The 20007-nt window shown below is 45.8% G+C and overlaps 2 protein-coding genes across 2 annotated transcripts; one reads left to right on the plus strand and one right to left on the minus strand.

Annotated features, from left to right (window-relative positions):
- Positions 1-364: 364 nt before the first annotated feature.
- LOC308134923 (microtubule-associated tumor suppressor 1 homolog A-like) lies at positions 365-14291 on the plus strand. The gene is made up of 10 exons (XM_080502771.1): positions 365-828; positions 4406-4626; positions 8942-9008; positions 11126-11340; positions 12187-12292; positions 12484-12557; positions 12645-12740; positions 13050-13166; positions 13255-13352; positions 13470-14291. Exons 1-10 carry the CDS (start codon positions 708-710, stop codon positions 13696-13698), a joined length of 1344 nt encoding a protein of 447 aa, XP_080358897.1. The 5' UTR covers positions 365-707; the 3' UTR covers positions 13699-14291.
- A 959-nt stretch (positions 14292-15250) lies between these two features.
- pdgfrl (platelet-derived growth factor receptor-like) lies at positions 15251-19445 on the minus strand. The gene is made up of 6 exons (XM_080502690.1): positions 19223-19445; positions 18276-18549; positions 18011-18162; positions 17466-17759; positions 16475-16611; positions 15251-15501 (listed from the first exon to the last, which is right to left on the minus strand). Exons 1-6 carry the CDS (start codon positions 19275-19277, stop codon positions 15313-15315), a joined length of 1101 nt encoding a protein of 366 aa, XP_080358816.1. The 5' UTR covers positions 19278-19445; the 3' UTR covers positions 15251-15312.
- Between the last annotated feature and the right edge of the window lie 562 nt (positions 19446-20007).

Consider the following 20007-nt stretch of genomic DNA (forward strand, 5'->3'; position numbering starts at 1 on the left):
ATCCAGCGTTGCCCAACCACCACATTTGTATTTATCAGACAAAAACCTTGCCATGAGCCGTCTGTCATGCCGCGTCGTCTCACTGCCGGCGACACGGAGAAAGAGAGGCACGGGCCAGATTGAAATCCCCATTGGCCGCACTTGTGCCATTTGCTCCGCCCACCCTTCTCTCCCACTCGTCCCCACCCCCCCTCCCTCCTCTCTCTCCCGAGCATCCTGGCTTTGCAACAACACCGCCATCATCCAGCCTGTGGATGCTGCTCTGCCCTGCTTTCAGAGATTCCCCGTGTTTAGTGAATAGCTGAAGACTGGCTTTACCAAGAGGATTAAGGGATTTTTTTTTTCTCCCTCCCCTGCCCTTATTGCATCCATCAGACTGTGCCACACAGCCTTTGAACCGCTCTGTATGTTGTGTTCAAAGCCAGGAATTGGATTTCTGAGTTGGGAGACCTGCCATGCCGGACTGGGCGCCCTCACTTTTTCCGAGGCTCCTCTCAGTGGGGCAACTCTCGCCGCCGCTTCTGATTTGATTCATCCTTACTCGGCCTGTCTTCCTCATCGCTCCTGTTGTCTGAAGTATGATGGAAGTGAAGCGCACCACAGCTTGTGGTTTATAGTCGCTGTGCTGAGTTGTATTTGGACACTTCTTTTGAAAGACTTTGAATTCATTGGCTGAAGGCCAGCTGTACGACCGCACCGTTTCAGAGATGTTGTGGTCTCCGAAGCTCTCGCTCTCGAACATCCACGTGCGTCTGACGGCCAAAGGTTTACTCCGAAACATCCAGCTGCTGTCAGGATGCAGGAAGAACACAGTGGTGTTCCATGCAGGTTTGTCACTTATTTTGCCGTTCAATGTTTTTTGGGTTTTTTTTTTTTATCGTGCCGTTTCAGTGATTATAATTCAAGCCAACTTTGAAGGTGTTTGACTTTGATGCCAATCTGTGCTGTTGGCTCTGAGGTCTATTTTTAGTGTGGCTGTTTACTAGTCCACATAGCAGCAGGGTTCAGCTTTCACCTTACCTACCTTGGTCACTAAAATGTGGCGACTCCTGGCAGTCGTACTTCAAAACATGCTGTTTAAATTCAGAGACGATTTCTGTCAACGGCAAGAATTTTATATTTACGTATTTTTTATGTTCCGCCGACGTGTAAAGATGGATGCGTCATTTTTGGCTCCGGCTTTTTATGACTTTGTGTCAAAACGCACTTCATCTTGCTCACTGGGACATCCAGTACTTCAGTTTCACTCAAATATACCGAGGTTATTTTGGTTGGTGGTCTCTTGGTCGATCCTTGAGAACCTTGTTGTGATTGGTGTGCAGTTTGTTCAGAACACAGAGGCTTCCTGGAGTTTCCACAATACTTGAAGCATTCCTCAATCTTTGACCAAATATGGTAACATTGCTTTCTCTTCTCTAAATCACTAATAAATGTAATTTGTTTCTTATTCAGACAAAATAAAAAAAAAGCTTAATTTAACCTATTTTCTCAAAATAAATATTAAAAATATATTTAGATTCATAGCATTAATTGACATTAAACCTCATTTTCTATTGGAAGCAGTGTTGCCTGTCATTCTACATTGTAAACTGTCATCCAAGAATATAACAAGTGAGTGATTGTGAAGAACCTTGGTGCTCATCATGGTTTGTGCTGCGATGCGACATCTCCTCACAGGAACAGAGCACAATGCTGTGAAACCACTAAATCACCCAGTATTTGATTTTTTTGAGTGCTCGAGTCGGTGTGATACAGTATGGTTCTTTGACGCTTGAGAGAGGAGTCTGAAAATGAAAACTGCAACATGCCGTCGCTTCTGTATTCAGACACTTTGATGGAAATAGCTGCACTTTCTCTGTTGCCATGGAACTGCAGTCAAAGGAGGAGACGATGATGGGCTTATGTAAAGCCCAATGTCTTATAGAAAGTGCACTTTTCTCGTGTAGGAAACTGGAGTCGTGGTTAAAAACGGGACGACTCCACTTGGTATAATACTAACACATATTTTGGTTAAGTGTGTTAATTGCTTATTTATTTTCTTCTTATTGAACTGAACCGCCAGCAATAGTTTAGATGTTTTGAACCAGGTTTCCCCTGCAGATAGCTATAAATGATTTAAATAGGTAAGAGCATTAATATTTCATCAGCAGAGATGTTTCATAATGGCCACCTCTGGTCTCGGACATCCATGTTTTCCTCTGGCGTGGTTATGGTGACAATCTGTCATTTTGAATAACGAAAGAAACCCAAGTTTATAGATACTTTGATCACAGACGTATAACACAAGCCTTTTATTGTTTTTTGTAACATTTCTTTTGGACACACGCGTCGGATCGGGTCATTGAACCCGTCACAGAGCAGGGTTTTAATTTTCATTGCTGGATTGGAACACTACGTGAAAGTATGACCATCATCATACCAGCAGAGGGCACCACACCTTCAAGAAAGTCTTGTGGACTTGATGAACCGCACCATCGTCAAAATGACTGAGGGCAGAGCACATTTATCTGGATCCGTGTCAGAAAGTTTTTTGCTTTGTTTTTTTTCATGATTGTCTTGCATGGCAGAAAGATAAAAACAAGTTAATATAAGAATGTACCTCTTTTTCAAAAAGAAAATAGCATTTAGGCCTTAGGTTCTATCAGCTATGGGAGGGAAAAAAAATTGAAAATGTATTTAATAAATGTATTTTATATTTTCAGCTGAAACATTACCAGCTTTTATCTTTACATAGTTTTGGTATTCTGAGGCAGTCTTTGTTTTTCAGGAGACAATTTCTCACCTAAGATGCGTTAACAGTTTACGGCATCAGAAATGACACATCAACAACACTGCAAATTAAATCCTGCATCAGCCGAGTGCAGACCCATTAATGGCAATAAACTATTGCATGCAAAGCTTTAAAAATGGCCTTAAAAGGAGTTGTGACTTTAATTTGTTTGTTTTGGTATTGTACTCGGTGTACATTTTTGAATGTTTGCATGCGCTTCGTGTTGTGCTGGTGGGAACATCCACCCGGTTGGAGGGGAGAAAGTAAGCTTTAAGGTTGGCTGTACATCCGGCTACATAGCATGGGATGACTTTGTCAGTCAGAGCCATGAGTGCATTTTACAATTATTCAGTTGGTTAGTCATACATAATGTGTATGTTTGGCTTTGTTTCTGCTGTGGAAGTGGTTAAGCTAATTGAGGGCTAGTTATTTTGTGTAACTCCATTGAGACGCAACGGAATCCCAAATCGTTTAAATTGATGTTCATTTAAACCCAGTGTGGATTTTAGTGGACTTAGTTCATTGTGGGTGTCATAAAAACTAATCCTCATAATCAAAGAGACAAATTATATTAAAATGTGGCCACTAAAATAAACTGTGTGCATCTAAATTAAGACTCACAAGTTGGCATGGATTCAATATTCACTTTAAAATGCATTTAGTAATGCAGTCAATGCAAAGCGTTACCAGTCCACAGCTCATTGGGGATCTTGATGTATGGTCTGTATACGTGCGAGGTTAAATAGAAGCAGTTCTTCTGGATCGTTATGATTTCAGTTGATACCCTGCTTAGCGCGTCTAAAAATAGCTTGACCCAGGTCCACGTTTTGTATCTCATAAAGGACATGAAAATAAACACTCCTCCAACCCGGGGCAGTGTGTATTTGTTTGCAAATGTATCAGACTCTATTATAATTTGTCACTGGATTTACATTCATTTGTGGTATTAAAATAATTTCTCTTTGCTTATTAGACTGAATTGTGTCCAACAGCTGCTGGTAAAAACAGTCGGCGCAGATCCCAATAGGCTGCTGGTGGCACAGTGTAGTCCACTCATTACAGTTGGTATTCCTGACATGTCTCATACGGTTGCATAACACTCACCGCACTGTCACTTCAGAGGAAATTCACATTGAGAATAACAGTTGAACATGAGTTCAGTATTAATCGTGTGTGTTATGCTCCCCCGCTCTCATCAGATTGTCACTTTTCCAGTGTTATAGCAAAGTAAACAATGTGTTCTCTATTAGCTGGACTGATGGTCGCGATTGCATATCAGTGATGTATTTATAAAGCTGATGTAAATCAAACCTACAGTAGCACGGCCTTGCTAAAATAAGCTCTCCTTGGTGACCGGTGCCTGCAGTGTACTACATTGAATTAGGATATGGAGAACTAATTGCATTCAGTGGATCCATATTTTGCCTGCTGTTGCCGTCACACCAGACCTTCTGGGAGTCGTCACACCGGCTGATTGGACTGAATAGTTTTAGACGACAGAAACCCCGAGGATTAGCAGACATGCACCTCTGACGGCAGCGTGTAGGTTGTGTGGTACTGTTGTAGTGCCGCCGGTGGGTATTATGGACGGCAGCATGTTGATGATCAGCGTTGTCACTGCGTGTTCTCTGGCAGTGGACAAGAGCAAATCCAGGACCAGCTCCCGCCAGCAGCCCCCTCCGCCACCAGCGTCCAAGCCGAGCCAGAGTCACAGGCCTCCGGGTGCGGTACCACCAGCCAGTGTTGCAGAGGATGAGAGGAAAGATCACATCATCCAGCAGCTCACAGGTCACCTGGCCGCAAGCAACTGCCGCTTCGAGGCACTCGCCATCGTCCTGCAGCAAAGCTTGGCTGAGGTAAGAAAGTTTTCTATACTGTCGGGAGCATTACGCTTGTTTACTTTGAATTTACTGACGTGAAGATGTTTAGTTTCTCTTGAAATTCTTGTTCTGATGTTTCCTGTGAGTTGTTGAATTCTGAGATCACCTTCCTTTGTTATATCCTTTGGTCACACTGCATCATGAAGGTGTCCATAGGAAAACAATGCATTGACAAAATGCTAATTATGTATGCGATAATCACAGGCGGTTAGCCATGAGTCTCATCACCTCTTAAATCGCAAATAGTGTTCAGCATTCTTAATTTTTTTTTCACCGACTCCAGTTGGTAAAGTCCTCATTTTTCAAATAATAAAATATATTCTCTAATATAAGAAACAGATTTTGTGGAGAATATGAGACTTGTTCAAGTTGTAGCACAATTTGCAATACCATGTTTGTGTTTTTCCTCCAATGACAATGAATCGGTTTGTCTGGGATCCAAGTTGTTGCCAAACCAGATCTTGTGTGTTGATACAAGAGAAACCAAATGGCGTTTCTATTTCCAGCAGCAGCACGGCGTTAGTGTGAGAAGCTCCACACGCAGATATAGTTGGAGGTCGTCCAACACAATACAGCCCGGCTTGTTGTTGTCCACTGAACAACTGTAGCAGCTCTGGATCAAAGAGAATATTTTGAGTTGATTACAGGCGAGGGTTTTGGTTGAGCATGTGCGCTGCAGCCCATAAAAAAATCAAACATGTTTTTTGTGAAAACAAATTGAGTTTGTCAACTCCAACAAAATGTCAATCTAGTAAACAAAATCATTTGTTTATACATGTTGCTGCTTTTTGGTTCACTTCAGGGAACTATAGCCTCCGGGATTATTCCCCCCCCCCCCCCCCCCCATCGGTGCTTTTTAAACACTTATCCTGAAAGCGGTCCTCCACTCGAGCCGTCACTCTCCCTCAATTAACTGTTAAAACAAAGTGATGTGGTGCCGTGACTCTTGCGTCACCATAATGTAACGTAGAACTACAAAGAAATTGATGGTGAAATCACCAGCTGCGGTCCGATGTTTCCTGGTTCAGTAGAGCAGGAATAAACGGACCCACCGGACCTCTGTGACGCTGTTGGCAGGCCTCGGATACCTCAGCCCTGGAAGTTGAGACCACATCCATTAAACCCACATGAACCCATAAATCGTTATGCATTTAGCATCCCCGTGCTGCAGGCACGATTTGATTCCTGTTGAATCTGCTCCCAGCTCCATACAATGTTGTAGCATTTCCTAGATGAGCGACCATGCGTTTCTTGAATCAGAGAATTAGAAATGATATAATGCATATTTGAATTTGACTCTAAGAGGTTTGTTGTTGTTTGGTGTAAAGTGTTGATGAATGAATGTGCAGCACTGGGGGGGGGGGGGATACAATGGTTTCTCTCTGTCATAATACTGAAAGTTATCCATGTGGTTTTTTTATCCTTAAATTTATTTATTCTTTACCAACTCCCTCCATTTCTACATTCCTCCAGATTTTGACAGCAGACAGATGTGTTGCAGCAGCTTTCCTCAGCATTTTTGTTTCCGTGAAACTCTGAGGCCTTAGAAGGCCTGTAGTGATTTATTTTTGGAGTGAGTACGGTGGGAAATATTGAGATAAGAACAATGGATCCCAGAAGTCCTGACACCACGAGTAAAGATGCCATTGTTGAGCTGCATGAAACCTACATTTTCGTCGTTTGTTCTGGATTTGGGTTATTCCACTTTATCCAATTCAGGGTTGGAGGGTGCTGAAGCAGAAGCCGTCTAACAATAGGCCCAATATACCCCAATTTGGTAATATCAGTTACCTTAGTGTGTGAATTACAAAGATGGCACGGTTTTAACAGTTTTAAATAAGCGTGGGCAATCTGTGTGCCGTTTGTGGCCCACAGGCCATATGTTGGACACTCCTGCTGGACCTTGCAGTGGTCAGTCATGCAAAAACAAATTCTGAGGCAAACATGTTGAAATGAGGACTCGTGTAACGTGACGGCTCGTAGCTAAGCTCCACTGTGTGATCCTAAGTCACTGATGTTTGAGTCATAGTCCTCCGCAGTGTTGTGAAACTGAACCGTCAACAAACATTAGAAACAGGCTGTGTTCCTCATTGACAGGAAGAATAAAAAAAAAACCTTTAACTCCCACTGACTCAACTCTACTCTTTTCTTCCTCTATTGTTGGTCTATATGAGCATTTTTACCTACAGTGTAGAGTTGAATCCACGTCGACACACAAAATTCCCCACGTTGCGTAGAGAGGTGTTTGTACTTAAAGTGCAGAGTGGAATTTGGTGTCCAGTCATCTTACTAAAAACAGGAGGCTGGCTCCGACCATCAGGGAGAGTACCCGAGCTGCTGACTTGATATGGTTGTGAAGAGCAGCCAAACACGAAGCAGGTGCCACGTTACTGTTTCTTATCATGTGTTTGGAATGGAGTGCTGAAAGCACAGTTGGTGTGACTCCAGTGAAATATGTTGGATTTGTAAGCAAGCGCTTTCAAAAACAATGTTCACAAGCCCGCTTTGCTCGGCGTGCTGTTTGGCATTTCTAATAATTCAAGGAAATTGTAACTTGATCTACGGCGATAAGTCATCGATCTCAGTTCAACATCACATGTTATTCTACACCTGACATGGTATCATCTGGCGGCACTCCGGGGACATTTACACTTTGTGCTTCAGGCAAGAGGGTGTATTTGACAGTTTAGTTTCATTACCCTGGTGCAAGTAGGAAGATGTTTCACTTTGTATGAGATAAAACTAATTTATTAACTCGGACTGAAGTTAAGGTAAAATGTAACCTTGCTTTAAAAGAAAAAAAAAAGTTTAACCCCAGTTAGCGGGAGCTCTGACTACATCTGATAAAACTTGCTCTAAACATCCATCTGTGACAGATCAGCTACATTATATATATATATATATATATATATATAGTGACTTACAATCTGTGCAGTGAAGTTGTCTAAAACTGGCAACACAAATTTTAGGAGTCAGGTTACTACGGTCTTTTAGGGATGCATAATGCTTTCAGTACAGATCATTACCCACCGTCGCTGGAAATGTGTCAACAGGTTCCTTTTGTGTGTGTAAATTTACAATTCGTAGTTACTCACTCCAGGAGCTGGAAATCTGCTCTGTCAGCATTAAATCATCCACTGGGCAGACTGTTCCGATGCGGGCTGTAGCCCTGCAGCAGATAATGACGCACAGGGGTGAGGGGATGATTTAATGCAGGTTTGGACAAGCGGTGGGGGGATGGTGGTAATGAAGCCTCTCCACACATCCCTTGGGTAGGTCACTGCACAGCACAAGTCCTGCTCCATCAGCCTGTCGGCCAGCGCCATGCAATTTATGTGTTTGCTCTCCTCTGCCGGTCCGTAGTGCCGTCTTAAAGTGACCTCGCCTCCGTGGTGAGGGAGCCGCTCTCGCACACGCTGCGTCCCGCCCCCCTTTTGTTTTTCAGGCTTTGTTTTTAGGTGGATTACGGTAACGCTCTCTGCGGCTTCTTACCGGAGCCACTGAAGCGGCTGTTTCAGTCCTGCCTCGGATGCGGCCGCAGCAGTCTGGGAGGCGGTGTGTGGAGGCGGTGCGTCCACCTGGACCACTGTTTGTCCTGGAGCACTGGCTCTCCATAGCCAGCGCAGGGAGGGGGGGGACTTCGGCGCCCAAGCCTCAGGCTGAGGCTGTAGACCATGGGCTGCTCTGGCAGCAAAGCATGCCTCAGAGCTCCGTGTGCTGCGAGGAGGGTAACTGGCTTCTACACTATTCTACTCTGTAGTGACAGATGCAGATCTGGGGGAGAGCAGGGCAGGGTGGAAACCTATTTGCTAATGTAAACCGATCAGCGAGGTGGTGTTTGGCTTGTCTCCTTGCCTGTTTTTTTTCCTTTTTCCTTTGCTTGGGGGGGGGGGGGTTTCCTCTCAGTCAAGTAATGGAGCTATGCAGGCTGTGTGATGGACTGTCGCGAGTGTCAGGTTGTTGATGCGGGAGGTGAAGAGTTTTTGCGTTTTTGCGTCTATGCGTCTGTTTGAAATGGAGAGGGCACTGCAGCTCCTCCACTGCAAAACTGACTCAGAAAGCAAGAAGTAAGAGTTGGAAGTTGCACAATGTGTATGAAGAACTGAAAGTGACAGTTGAATGTCACGGTTTTGATTTACGCCTCCTCTTTTAGCTGCTGTCTTCTTGTTCATGGTTTGATGCGGCTGCTCAAACTCTAGTCATTCCATGTTATTGCTTTGTAACTCTTCACTGATATTTGAAGCTTGTTGCTGTGTCAACAACGATCTTGTGTGCTTCTGTTTCTCTGCAGCGTGATGAAGCCACAAAGCAGTGCAGGGAGCTCTCCCAGGAGCTGGTCAGTCTTCAAGGGGAGCTGGGTAAGTAAAATTACTGGTGTCACGCTAACGGCGTTTAAAGTGGCTGCTTGGACGGCACATTCCTGCTACAGTGGGGTTTCACTACCATAGTTTGGGCTGTGTGTTTTGGTTTTATTTTTTCATTAATTCCTTGATTAGTTTCTATTTTAGATTTCCCCTAATCTTGAAAAAAAAGTTTATCTTTGTTTATATTTCAGTCAATTCTGATGAGGATCAACAATGTGTCTTGCAGTGGTTTCTGTTTAGTTACAGGAGCTGTTTAATGAATGAAATATGCAGGTGGGCTGCTGCTTCCCCCTGCCCACCACATACATATCCCCTCCCGTCACTTCCTTAATAATGCCTCTTGTCTGCTGGAAATCGGATACCCCGTTCACAAAATGTGTGTGTGTGCCAGTGGCGAGTGGAGCCGCGGCGGTGCGTCCCCCCAGGGAGCGACCGTCTGACTTCTGACCTCTCACAGGAGGGGCCACACTGCAGGAATGTCGTACCACCTGAGGCCCCGTGGAGGCAGAAGGGACAATGACCCATGTTATGTCTGGTTTAAGTGCCGTCCCTCTGAATAGCCCTCCTCGGAACAGGCGCATGCACACCGAAAACACACGCCCACACATCGGCTTTCATGTGTTGTACTTGCAAGTAGTGTTGTAGCTCCACCCTCGTCTCCCCGCCGCCTCGGGACTGCCACATGACCGCTCTTATACGCCGAGCGCCGTTATATGTGCACTTTAACACATTCTTGACATCGCAGAAGCTGTGAAGCCTACGTTGACCTCAAATAGGCCTTTAGTGTAGTTACAGAATGTCTAGAGGCATTACCATTACGTGTTTCCCCCTTCTTTTCTTTTCTTTTTTTTTGGGTGCGTTTCCTCCTCGCACTGTCCCAGCAGCTTCCTCGGTGAGCGCAGCCCTCACACAGAAATCAGTCTGTCTTCATCCACAGCCAGATGTGACCACACCCATTATCATTCCTCACACGTTTGAAAAACAAAGAGGACAAAATGAACCAGGCTTTCTCTGAATCTGCTGCTTCTTAACCGTATCATAAATGTAGATTAAGCGGCTCGTCTTCCTGATCCAAACTGTATGAACCTATGGATGTTTCACGTGGAGGATTTGGACCCGTAAGCCACATGCTCGTGGAATGCTGGGCTCCGTTAGTTGAGCCGTACATGATAGATGGTCCTGCTGCTAGCTTGGCGCATGGATCCTCCTGGATCTGCGTCCGTTATTCCACTCTGGATAAGGTGCAGTGCAGCTGCCTTTTACTTGGTTTCAGATGATTTTAGGACATTTGATTTGCACTCCCTATACCTCCAGTCTACCCTGAAGCCCAAAGTGCACGGAGTTCTATAACCCCATACGAGAGCCTTGACTGGATTTAGTATTATTTTATACTTGCTGCTGATGTTGTACATAGTTTTAGTTTAAGAATAGACAAGGCGCCGTGGATTCAAACGTTCAACATGGCACCAGGCCTTGTTCCGCACAGCTGTTTTTCTTCCCCAAACACTCACTGTTGCGTCCCCGTTGAGTGGAGATCTGTTGCCAGCCGATGGATATCAGCAGTGTTTGCGCAAAGCCACTCGAACCGGAGACGGGTTATGCGCTTGGCCACTGTCGTCCACTCCATACCAGATCAAAACACTTGACAATGGAATGAATTTGTAAGAGTGAGGCTAAAACAAAAGCCACCAGTTGCACAAACATAAAGATGACAAATGACCAGCTTTAATATCTAAGACATTTGGTTACTCGTGTTGGGTATTTTGAAATCTAGTAAAAGTTTTTTTTTATTTTCCACTTGGTTCTTCGTGTATCTTTTCCCGTCTATTAATAACTGTCGTGTAGCTGGCACAGGCAGTGGAGTGCAGGAGGCGCCTCCCCTTCAAACTCAGATTTTCCAGTCCTTTTTGGAAAGCTTTGCCGTCACATTTACATCATTTGCAAAAGTGCAAGTGCCTTTTTGGACGTATCGGGTTTCTTACGCAAGCACTCACTAATACATTTTTTTTCCCTCTGACCTCATTTAATGATTCTATACAGCGACACAGAACATGGCACACATGGTCACCGTTTCGCTCACGGAAAATATCGCATTGTGTTTTCATGGGCAGTTTCCTCCGTCAACTCATCGGAGCGTTTGGAGAAGGAAAGGGAGGGTTTGCGTGTCACTCTGGAGGATGCGCTGCACAGAGTGCAGGATCAGCACCAGAAGGACCTGGCTGAGCTGGAGCAGAGGCTGCAGGCCTTCTACCAGGCCGAGTGGAACAAAATGCATGTGGCTTACCAGGAGGAGGCCGACAAGTGCAGCACGGTCATGGAGCAGCAGGTCGGTCTCTGCACCACAACTGACGACTGACTCACAATGTGTACTCGTTTTTCATTCACAGGTACAGTATGGAAATATGTTTGTTGGATTCAACTTGATACAGCTACAAACGGATTCAGCTGAATGATGCAAAATGGTTTTGCTCAAAGAAGCGGCAGCAGTGGGAATCATTGACGCAAATGTCTCACTCAGAACTCTTAAAAGGCCAGGCGACAGACACACTGGTGCTGAAGTGACTCAACACTGACACCCAATGTACAAAATTGAACGTCGTGCCCCTTTATGCCGACGACAAACTGATTTCTAAGTTCACTGCTAGCCTCACTTACAACATGAACTTGGGACACGACATGAAGTCCGTGTGCAGTTTGAAAACACGCGACATGAGTCGGTGTGATTGTGCGAGAATAAAGCGCCATCCATTCATGAAAAAGAAACCAGCCAAACGTGAATGGCGCCTCGCCCTTGTGGTATTTGTGTGTTTAGACAGAAATCCCCCAAAAGTCTTTGTTTACATGCCCACATTTGATGCATTTTGCCGTCGTCAGCCGCAAAAAATCTTCTTGGGTTTAGTGACAGTGTCGCGCTCCTGGTTAGTCAAGTGGCGTCAGTCGCAGCAGCGGTCACCATCACCCCGAATTTACGGCTTAAAATCACCCAGCGTGTCGCGGCCTTCAAGTGAAGGATGATGTTTGTGTGAATGCTCAAAATCAGCAGAGCTTGGACTCTGAAATTCTTGATGAAAGACCATTTTCGAATGTTGATAAACATCTCGCATTCATCACTCTTGCCCCACCGCCATTAATCATTGGTAGGAAATGACCAACATCCTGTGTTGTGTTTAAGATGGGAGAGCTGGAAGCCAAACACGAAGCCATGAAGCTGCAGATCGAGAGCAGCCACGGAGAACAGCTGCAGTCTGTTAAGCAGCAATATGAAATCTCATTGGACGGTGAGTTAACTCTACTTTTCAGCTGATCTCTATCAATTCATTTGAAAAGTGCTTTCCCTCTTGGAAGTTTTCCCAAAGCCTGTGTTAAAAGCTGAACTTATTAAATCGTGTCCTACAAACGCTGTTCGCCTTCACAGTCACTGTGCACTTGGTTCTCATCCTTAATGCTGTGAAACTTGTTGACGTTTCAGAGCTCAGACAAGTTCACCATCAGGAGCTGCAGTCTTTGGAGGAAAATCTAAAGGAGGCTGCAGCTTCTCTGTCTGTAAGTTCCTGGACAAAGTCCCAGCTTGAGTCGGTGTGTGGTTCACGTCGCCCTGGGGACTGACTGTGCTGCGTCCGTCGTCCACAGGTACGGATTCAACAGCTGACGGAGGAGAACAACGCCCTGCTCCAGAAGCTGACTGCAGAGGAGAACAGGAGAAAGGAGCTGGCCCAGAAGAGTCAGGTACTCTTTGTGTGTGATCATTAAATATCCCGTGACTTCCAGTGAGTCTGCCGCAGAGCAGGAAAAAGGTGGAGAAAACATGATCGTGGCTGTGATTCCAGGAAGAAAAGTGTCTGCAGGACATGGTAGAGAGGGTCTTCTTTAGATTGAGAGGCTGCATCTGCCCCTTGCTCTTGTGTTGAATAATCCTTTTACCTTGTCTTTGTGAGGCTAAAGTGGTGAATAATTAGCAAGTGGTGGTTGTTTTGTCTCTCGTAATCACGGATCCTAAGAGACCCTGAACTTATCGTCTCTCATTTGATCCCACAGAAGGACTCTCACACTCTGTATCTGGAGCAGGAGCTGGAGAGTCTGAAAGTGGTGCTGGATATGAAGACGACGCAGCTGCACCAGCAGGAGAAGAAGCTGATGGAGATCAACAAGCTGGTGAGAAGAGAGACACTCGGGGAACTGGGTACTGCTGCTGATAACGCGACTAACGCGAACCAGTGGATTCCTCCGTTTCGCTTTCCAGACGGAGAAAAATCTGAAGCTGGATGAGATTCTGACGAAGGTCCAGCAGGAGAATGAAGACCTAAAGGCTCGCATGGAGAGACACGCTGCCCTCTCCAGGTAGGAGTCCACCGTGGAACACGCTTTGGATTGTTTTTGCTCGTCAGCTGCTGAGCCACGTTCCTCTCGCTGTTCAGAGTTGCATGGACTGATCCGGTGTTTGCTCCCGCTCCACAGGCAGCTGTCCACTGAGCAGGCCGTGCTGCAGGAGTCCCTCCACAAGGAGTCCAAGGTCAACAAGCGTCTGTCCATGGAGAACGAGGAGCTGCTGTGGAAGCTCAACAACGACCTGAGCAGCTCCCGCAAGGCGTCGCCCACCTCGGCCTCCTCCCCCTCGCACTCCTTCAGCTTCCAGTCGCCCCGCAGCTCCGGCCTCCTCTCCAGCCCCCCCGTCTCGCCCAGATAACGACGGAGTCTCTGCTTCCAGGAAGCAGACGGTCTCGGGAGTTGTTCCCCCCCCTGCGATCAAGAGCCATATTTGTTTTGCTGTGGCTCCGCCGGGGGTCAGATGGACTCTTCTACTTTCTGTACAGGGAAACTACTGACTGGGAAACACATTTGCACACAAGCACTTCTTAGCCCGGCCAACTTGCATCTTGCCTTTTAATTTGTTCAACTCCCCCCCCCCCCCCCCCCCGATGACTGAAAAGGGGATCTCAGGACCGTTTCTCTCTCCTGAATGAAGGTTTTCGTTTTGGGTTTCACCCCCCACCCCACGTTATGCCTGGTTGGATAGTTTAGGATCACCTGTGGCCTCAGACGTTCTCGTTTTAATGTTCGTTTGTTTGTTCGACCAAGGGACCAATCAGAGTGTTGATGCACGTGTTCGTCTCGTTCCTTCACCGACGCCTCCTACTGCAGCTTTAAAGTTCCCAGGACGCCTCGCTTGGACGTCTCAGAGATTCTACATATTGTACATTTATTTTCTGTGGAAATTCTATTAAATGTGTTGAGCCTCTTTTAGATATGCAATTAATAAAGTCTTGTATAAAAGCTCAAGTTGTCGTCCAGGCGCTTGTTTCAGCCTGAATGTGAGGCCCTCTTTTTAGCAGGTTTCTCCTTTCATCAATCCACCTCAAATAATGTTTTAACCACCATTAAATTCCTGAATCATAAAAGTATATTTCAAATGGCAACCAAACACAATTACTAAAGCAAAGTCGACATTACAACAAGTGTTGAGGACGATCACTGAACGCACAGGAGTGCTTAAAGTTACTAAAGTATCCCCATTTGACTTCCAACTAACTTCAGCTATTGAGGTGAATCGGTGTTAAAATATAAAAATATACTGAAATATACTATTTTAATAGAATAAATCATTTCTGCTTTTCAGAGTGGAAAATGAGCTGAACTGAGATTCACCAGCAATAATGAGCATAAATCTCCTTGTTCTTTGTTTCTATCGAGGCTGGAGTTGCTGAACAGAAATGAAAAGATGTTTCAGTGGAGGAATTAGGTTTTGCACTCTAATAATAAAGTCTTGAGAAGAAAATATGTACAACGGGGACAGATGGGGCATCGTGATGTGGCTGCACCTCCTCATCCTAGAGATGGAATGAGAGGATTAATAAAGTCTGATTAGTTTAGATCAGAATCTACATTTTAATTCTTAATTTCCTTAGTCATCCAGAGTCATAAGTCTGATTCTGAACGCTGTTTTTTCTGCAGACTTTTACACACTATATCAAATCCAGACTTTGCATGTTGTGAATCTAATTTTTTCCTTTTGTTTTCCTGTGAGCTGCTGCTGGGGCTTCAACAAGTATGTTTGGATTTTTTCTTCCCGCTGCAAAATGACTCCTCACATCTCATAAAACGCCAGAAGGACTGTCATGTGTGCTCCCCTTTTGCTCTAAATCACATTTGGAAATCTCTGTTTCGTTTTTATTTTAAGAAACGCAGCCTCCCTCCCTCTTGTTTTTGCTCTCCGCCGTTGTTAAAAGTCGCACACGCACTCTTTCCACAAAGCAAAGCTTTAATGCAGTTTCATCTCCGTACGCGTACATCTCGTCGCGAGCTATTCGGAGACGATGCCGGTGCTCATGACGGTCTCGCCCTGCGGGTTCTTGGCCCTGCACACGTAGTCTCCGAAGTCGATGGTCTCGAGGTCGTCCACGGTGAGGACGCTCTGCGAGAGCCGTGTCACGTAGCCCATGGCTCTGTTCACCAGCCTCCAGGAGGTCTCCACCTGGACGGGTCGCTGGCCCTGCACGGCAAACAAAACACTTCACTTCAACCGCCGGCAAGTCTTGTGTTTCAAGTAAAAGACAAACTCCCTGTGGATTGAACCAATTTATTGTGCTCATGCATTTTTTTTATAAAGATATTGCTGGCTGAACATAATATATTGTTGGAAAGTATTTCCACCTATTTAGTTTGTTTTTGTTTTTAGGCAATAAAATGTAATGCAGTAGAGTATATGTAAAGAATTTCAGTCAGCAGGATTCATTGGTGTTACTGTGATATGATGACATGGGTTTGAGTCCAACATAGTATGTAAAGGTCAGTCTCACATATTTACCCTGATCGGAACTGGCTTAATTTTATTAGGTCACTTAAACTCATATGATTACAATTAGAAAAAAAAATTAATACAATAATTGAATTAAAAAGTAATCCAAAGTAAATAAAATCGAGAAAAATATGAAGCATAAATGAATGAACCCACACATTGAATGAACACACTCGTTTTAAATATTGAAAAACATAAAATTAACCATGGCCTGATTCCAGAAAAGTTGGGACAATGTGTACAATGTCAATAAAAGAGTGAATAACATTGGTTTAGGACATTTCAACACATTCTTATTTGCATTGTGCCAACCTTTTGGAAATTTGGGTTGCATGTGAAATCACAAAAAAGTACATGAACTGTTTGTATTATTTTTAATCCAAACACTTTTTTTTAATGGAATCATCTATATTAGGGCTGCATAATATAAGATGATCACAATATGATCTATGATAAAAACAACCTCTTACCTACATTATGTTGTATTTGTGCTTTAAGATTGCCAAATAGCAGTGCTCTTTCGCTTGCCCCTTATTTACACCATCTAATGCTTTTTTTCTTTCTTTCCAATCACATGTGGAGTCCATCCATCACAGTTCAAGACGTATATTCCAGAGTCCCAAAACATTTTTGTCAATGATAAACATAAAAGAAGTGCTGCTCCCACCTGCCCGGGATAAGACCAGCTGAAGCTCACGTCCGCCTCGGGCTCTCCCAGCACGGTGCAGGTCACGTTGACGCTGTCGCCTCCGCGGGCCGAAGCAGAGGAGGCCACCAGGCTCACGAACGGCGGGCCGCTGGGAACTATGGGAGAGAAACAGGCATCTGATCCGTTGAGCCGCCTCCGCTGCCATTAGCTGCTTTCAACCTCCCACTGTTTCCATTTGGTGCATCAACATCTCCTCCTCCAGTTGGAAAAAAACCCCCCAAAAAACTGGCCAGTAGAGCGAGGACAATTCGCTCTCGTGGAAACAGCTTGGGAAGTTAACATTTTGAACATCGGGCTTCCAACCTTACTGTTCAATCAAAGTTTATTCTCACGGCTCATGGCTGAAGTCAGCCGAAACCATTTCTCAGTGCAGCTGCTTTAGGTTTAGAGTTCTTGGGGGGCTCCTATGGTTCAGTGATAATCTTCACCTCTAAAACCAGCAAAAACCATTAACATGGATAAACAGTCAAAGACGTCAAATGTCAGCAGTTCCAGCTTAGGATCTTTTAGATTTCTTTGAAATAAAGCAAAAGTACCTAACTTTTGTATTAGTAAGTGCTTGTGTAAGAAACCCGATACGTCCAAAAAGGCACTTGCACTTTGCAAAACTTACAAAAGTTCATAAACTCGGTTTCTCTACATTTTCCAACATGTTTTGCAGCTTCAGATGAATCCTGTATGGTTGAGAAATTGATTAAAAAAAAACAAAAAAAGCAACTCTTGGGTAAACCAGCTTCAGATCTCCTTCCCTGCAACTTGTGCATCACCTCTGAGTTTGGATCTGCAGCAGGAATTTTCCTAACAAGCATAATTGGTGCAACATAGATTTAATGGAGTTAAATTTAATTCCACAAGCTGGTTTCATGTTAAAAAAAAAAAAAAGTCCTGCAGGACATCCCTGCACTTTGTCCCGACAGTGACGCTCGCAGTGTGCCTGCAGGGTCCTCACCCTCCACGTAGAGCAGCTGGTACTTGGTGGAGATCTGAGGCGTGCCCCTGGTCACCGCCTTGCAGTACAGGACTCCCTGGTGCTCCGGCTGGGGATTTTGCAGGATGAAGCCCTTGGTGGGGTCAAAGGTCACCAGAGTCCCGTTGGCGGGGATCTCCTCTGGAGGGACTTCTCTGTGCAGCGACACTTTGGCCTGAGGGTCGGTGACCCTGCAGGGGACCACGGCGGGCCGGTCCGGGCGCAGGTACACGATCTCAAAGTGGATCGCAGACGGGACGAAGAGGCTGTCTTTGTCTGGTTCGGAAAACGACACGCGTCACTCCACACAAGCTACAAAACTCATTTCATGCTTTTCTGACTGAACCAAAAAAAAAATATCGTAAAGCAGGAAAAAATATTTAGAACTAAAAAAAAACAACTTTCGTTTTAACTACAAACTGTGAAACTAAAGCAAAGTTAATGAACTCCCACTTATGTCCTCTCTCTCATCTGGACGAGCGCCAGAGTGGCAGCTGGCGGTCCAACGTGTCTCCTGGAAGACTCACCTGTGAAGTAGACGTAGGAGACGTACGAGCGGTCGTGGTCTTTCTCGCACTCTCCCCCGTCGCACACGATCACCCAGCAGCTGTAGGGCCCCGTGTCGGCCGCAGAGGGCGACGTCAACACCAGCTGGCTGTACTTGTCGCTCTGCCGGATGCTGCCGGGGGAGAAATCAGAGCGATCAAAGGCCGTCAGTCCTCGGAGGTCACGCGGGGAGAAGCGGGGCGGCGGCGGTGGCGGCGGCGGTGGCGGCGGCGGTGGCGGCGGCACCTGAGGCGCGAGTCGTTGAAGGTGTCCAGGTAGGCGGGGTAGGACCAGCCGATGTTGCTCCCCTTGCAGCGCAGCTCCACGTCGTTTCCGGGGGTCAGGGAGAGGCTCGGGCCCAGGCGCAGGAAGCGGCCTTTATCCAGCACCTGAGTCAGCAGCGACTGACCTTTGACCCCTCCGTCTTTGACCTTCGGCGGACGCGCCTTCCCCCGTTTGCCGCCGGGCCAGATTCGGTTCTCGCCGGCATTTTTCCTTCGCTTGGCCTGTTGGCAGACGCCTGCACACAGAGACACAGAGGAGGACATGCCAACGTTAAAAAACAATAAAAAACCTTCTGTTGTTGCTGTCGTTGCTTTGGTTTGAACTGATCCTCTCACAAGGGCACAGAATATTCAGGATTTTTTTCTTCTCAGTGGGAACAAATACACACACAGTCCACTAAAAACGAGGATTCAGACCCTCTTGTTTTACTCTCCGCTGCTGTGTTGATGAGAACAGAAAGCGGCGAGGTCAGCAGTTAAAGGGCCGGATAATCAGAACCGCCTGCCGCATGCCTCAGATCCAGCTGCTTTGAGTTCAGTCTGCAGAAACACTTTGGAAAAACTTACACAACTCCCCCCCTACCCCCCTCCCCCCTCCTTCTGCACACATTCACACTTCCATAAGGCAAATACAACCGATCGGTCTCGCCGTGTGTCCCACGAAGGACATGAAGACATTGTTTGTCTTTGCAGCGTTGAATGAGATCCACTTATGGGATGCACCTCCTACAGAGACTGCCCCCCCCCCCCCCCCCAGATAATATTTACACAATCCCATGTTATCTAAGCCTCCCTCTCCTTCCAGGTTACAGCCCAGGTTGAAATGATGACATTACCAGTAGTTTTCTCTCTCCACCCCCCCTCACCTCCTAAATGTCCCAGACAGATGTGGAACCAGGCTTTACTCACCGCCGTGGAGCTCTAAACAGATCAATGCCAGCACAAGAAGTGCCCACAGCTTCATGGTCAGGGGTGGAGAGGGGCCCTGCCGGGCCTGGAGACCTGAAGGGGGCCGGTGGGTGCGTGGGGCTCGGCCTTTTGGAACGTCGCTGGAACTCTGCAGGCTCCAGCTGCCCTCTTTAGATCCCTCGCTCCATCTTCCTCACAGTCTGAAAGGAAGAGGGAAAATAACCCCAGAGCTCCTGGGGTTACTCCCTCTCCTCAGAGCTGCACGGAAAACAAAACCTGACGCCCGACGCCCTCTGCTGGATCTGGAGCGGCGCGTCTGGGACCCCTCAAAGAAAACTCATCTCACAACTCAATTCATAAGACATTCCAGAAATCTAGATGTGGGAAGGAAGCTGCTCTTTGCTTCTCTTTGTCTGTTGGTGAAAGTAGGTGTTTGGCTTCACTGTGTGTTGCCATCTCAGAAATCAAAGAGGGGCTGAGCGGGCTTTATTCAAGGGAAATATCTATAAAAACCAAATGTGTATGTTAGGGTGCATCAGTTAACATCTCTAAATGTTAACTATTCTATAATCACGTCATAACACAGGTATATTTTATTTTTCTGGAAACAACTGGACAAGCACTCAAGAAGAATCAGATAAACACATTTCTCAGTTTAGGCAATGACTAAAATTAATATCTGAGGAAGCGTTCCACCGAGAGACTTGCATATAGGCTCCAAATATGCAGAAACCCCAAGTTTATATTCAACTTTAATAGTATTAATAGGGCTTTTGCCTGATTTT

Source organism: Blennius ocellaris (genome assembly GCF_963422515.1).
Source record: "Blennius ocellaris genome assembly, chromosome: 9".
Classification (NCBI taxonomy): Eukaryota; Metazoa; Chordata; class Actinopteri; order Blenniiformes; family Blenniidae; genus Blennius; species Blennius ocellaris.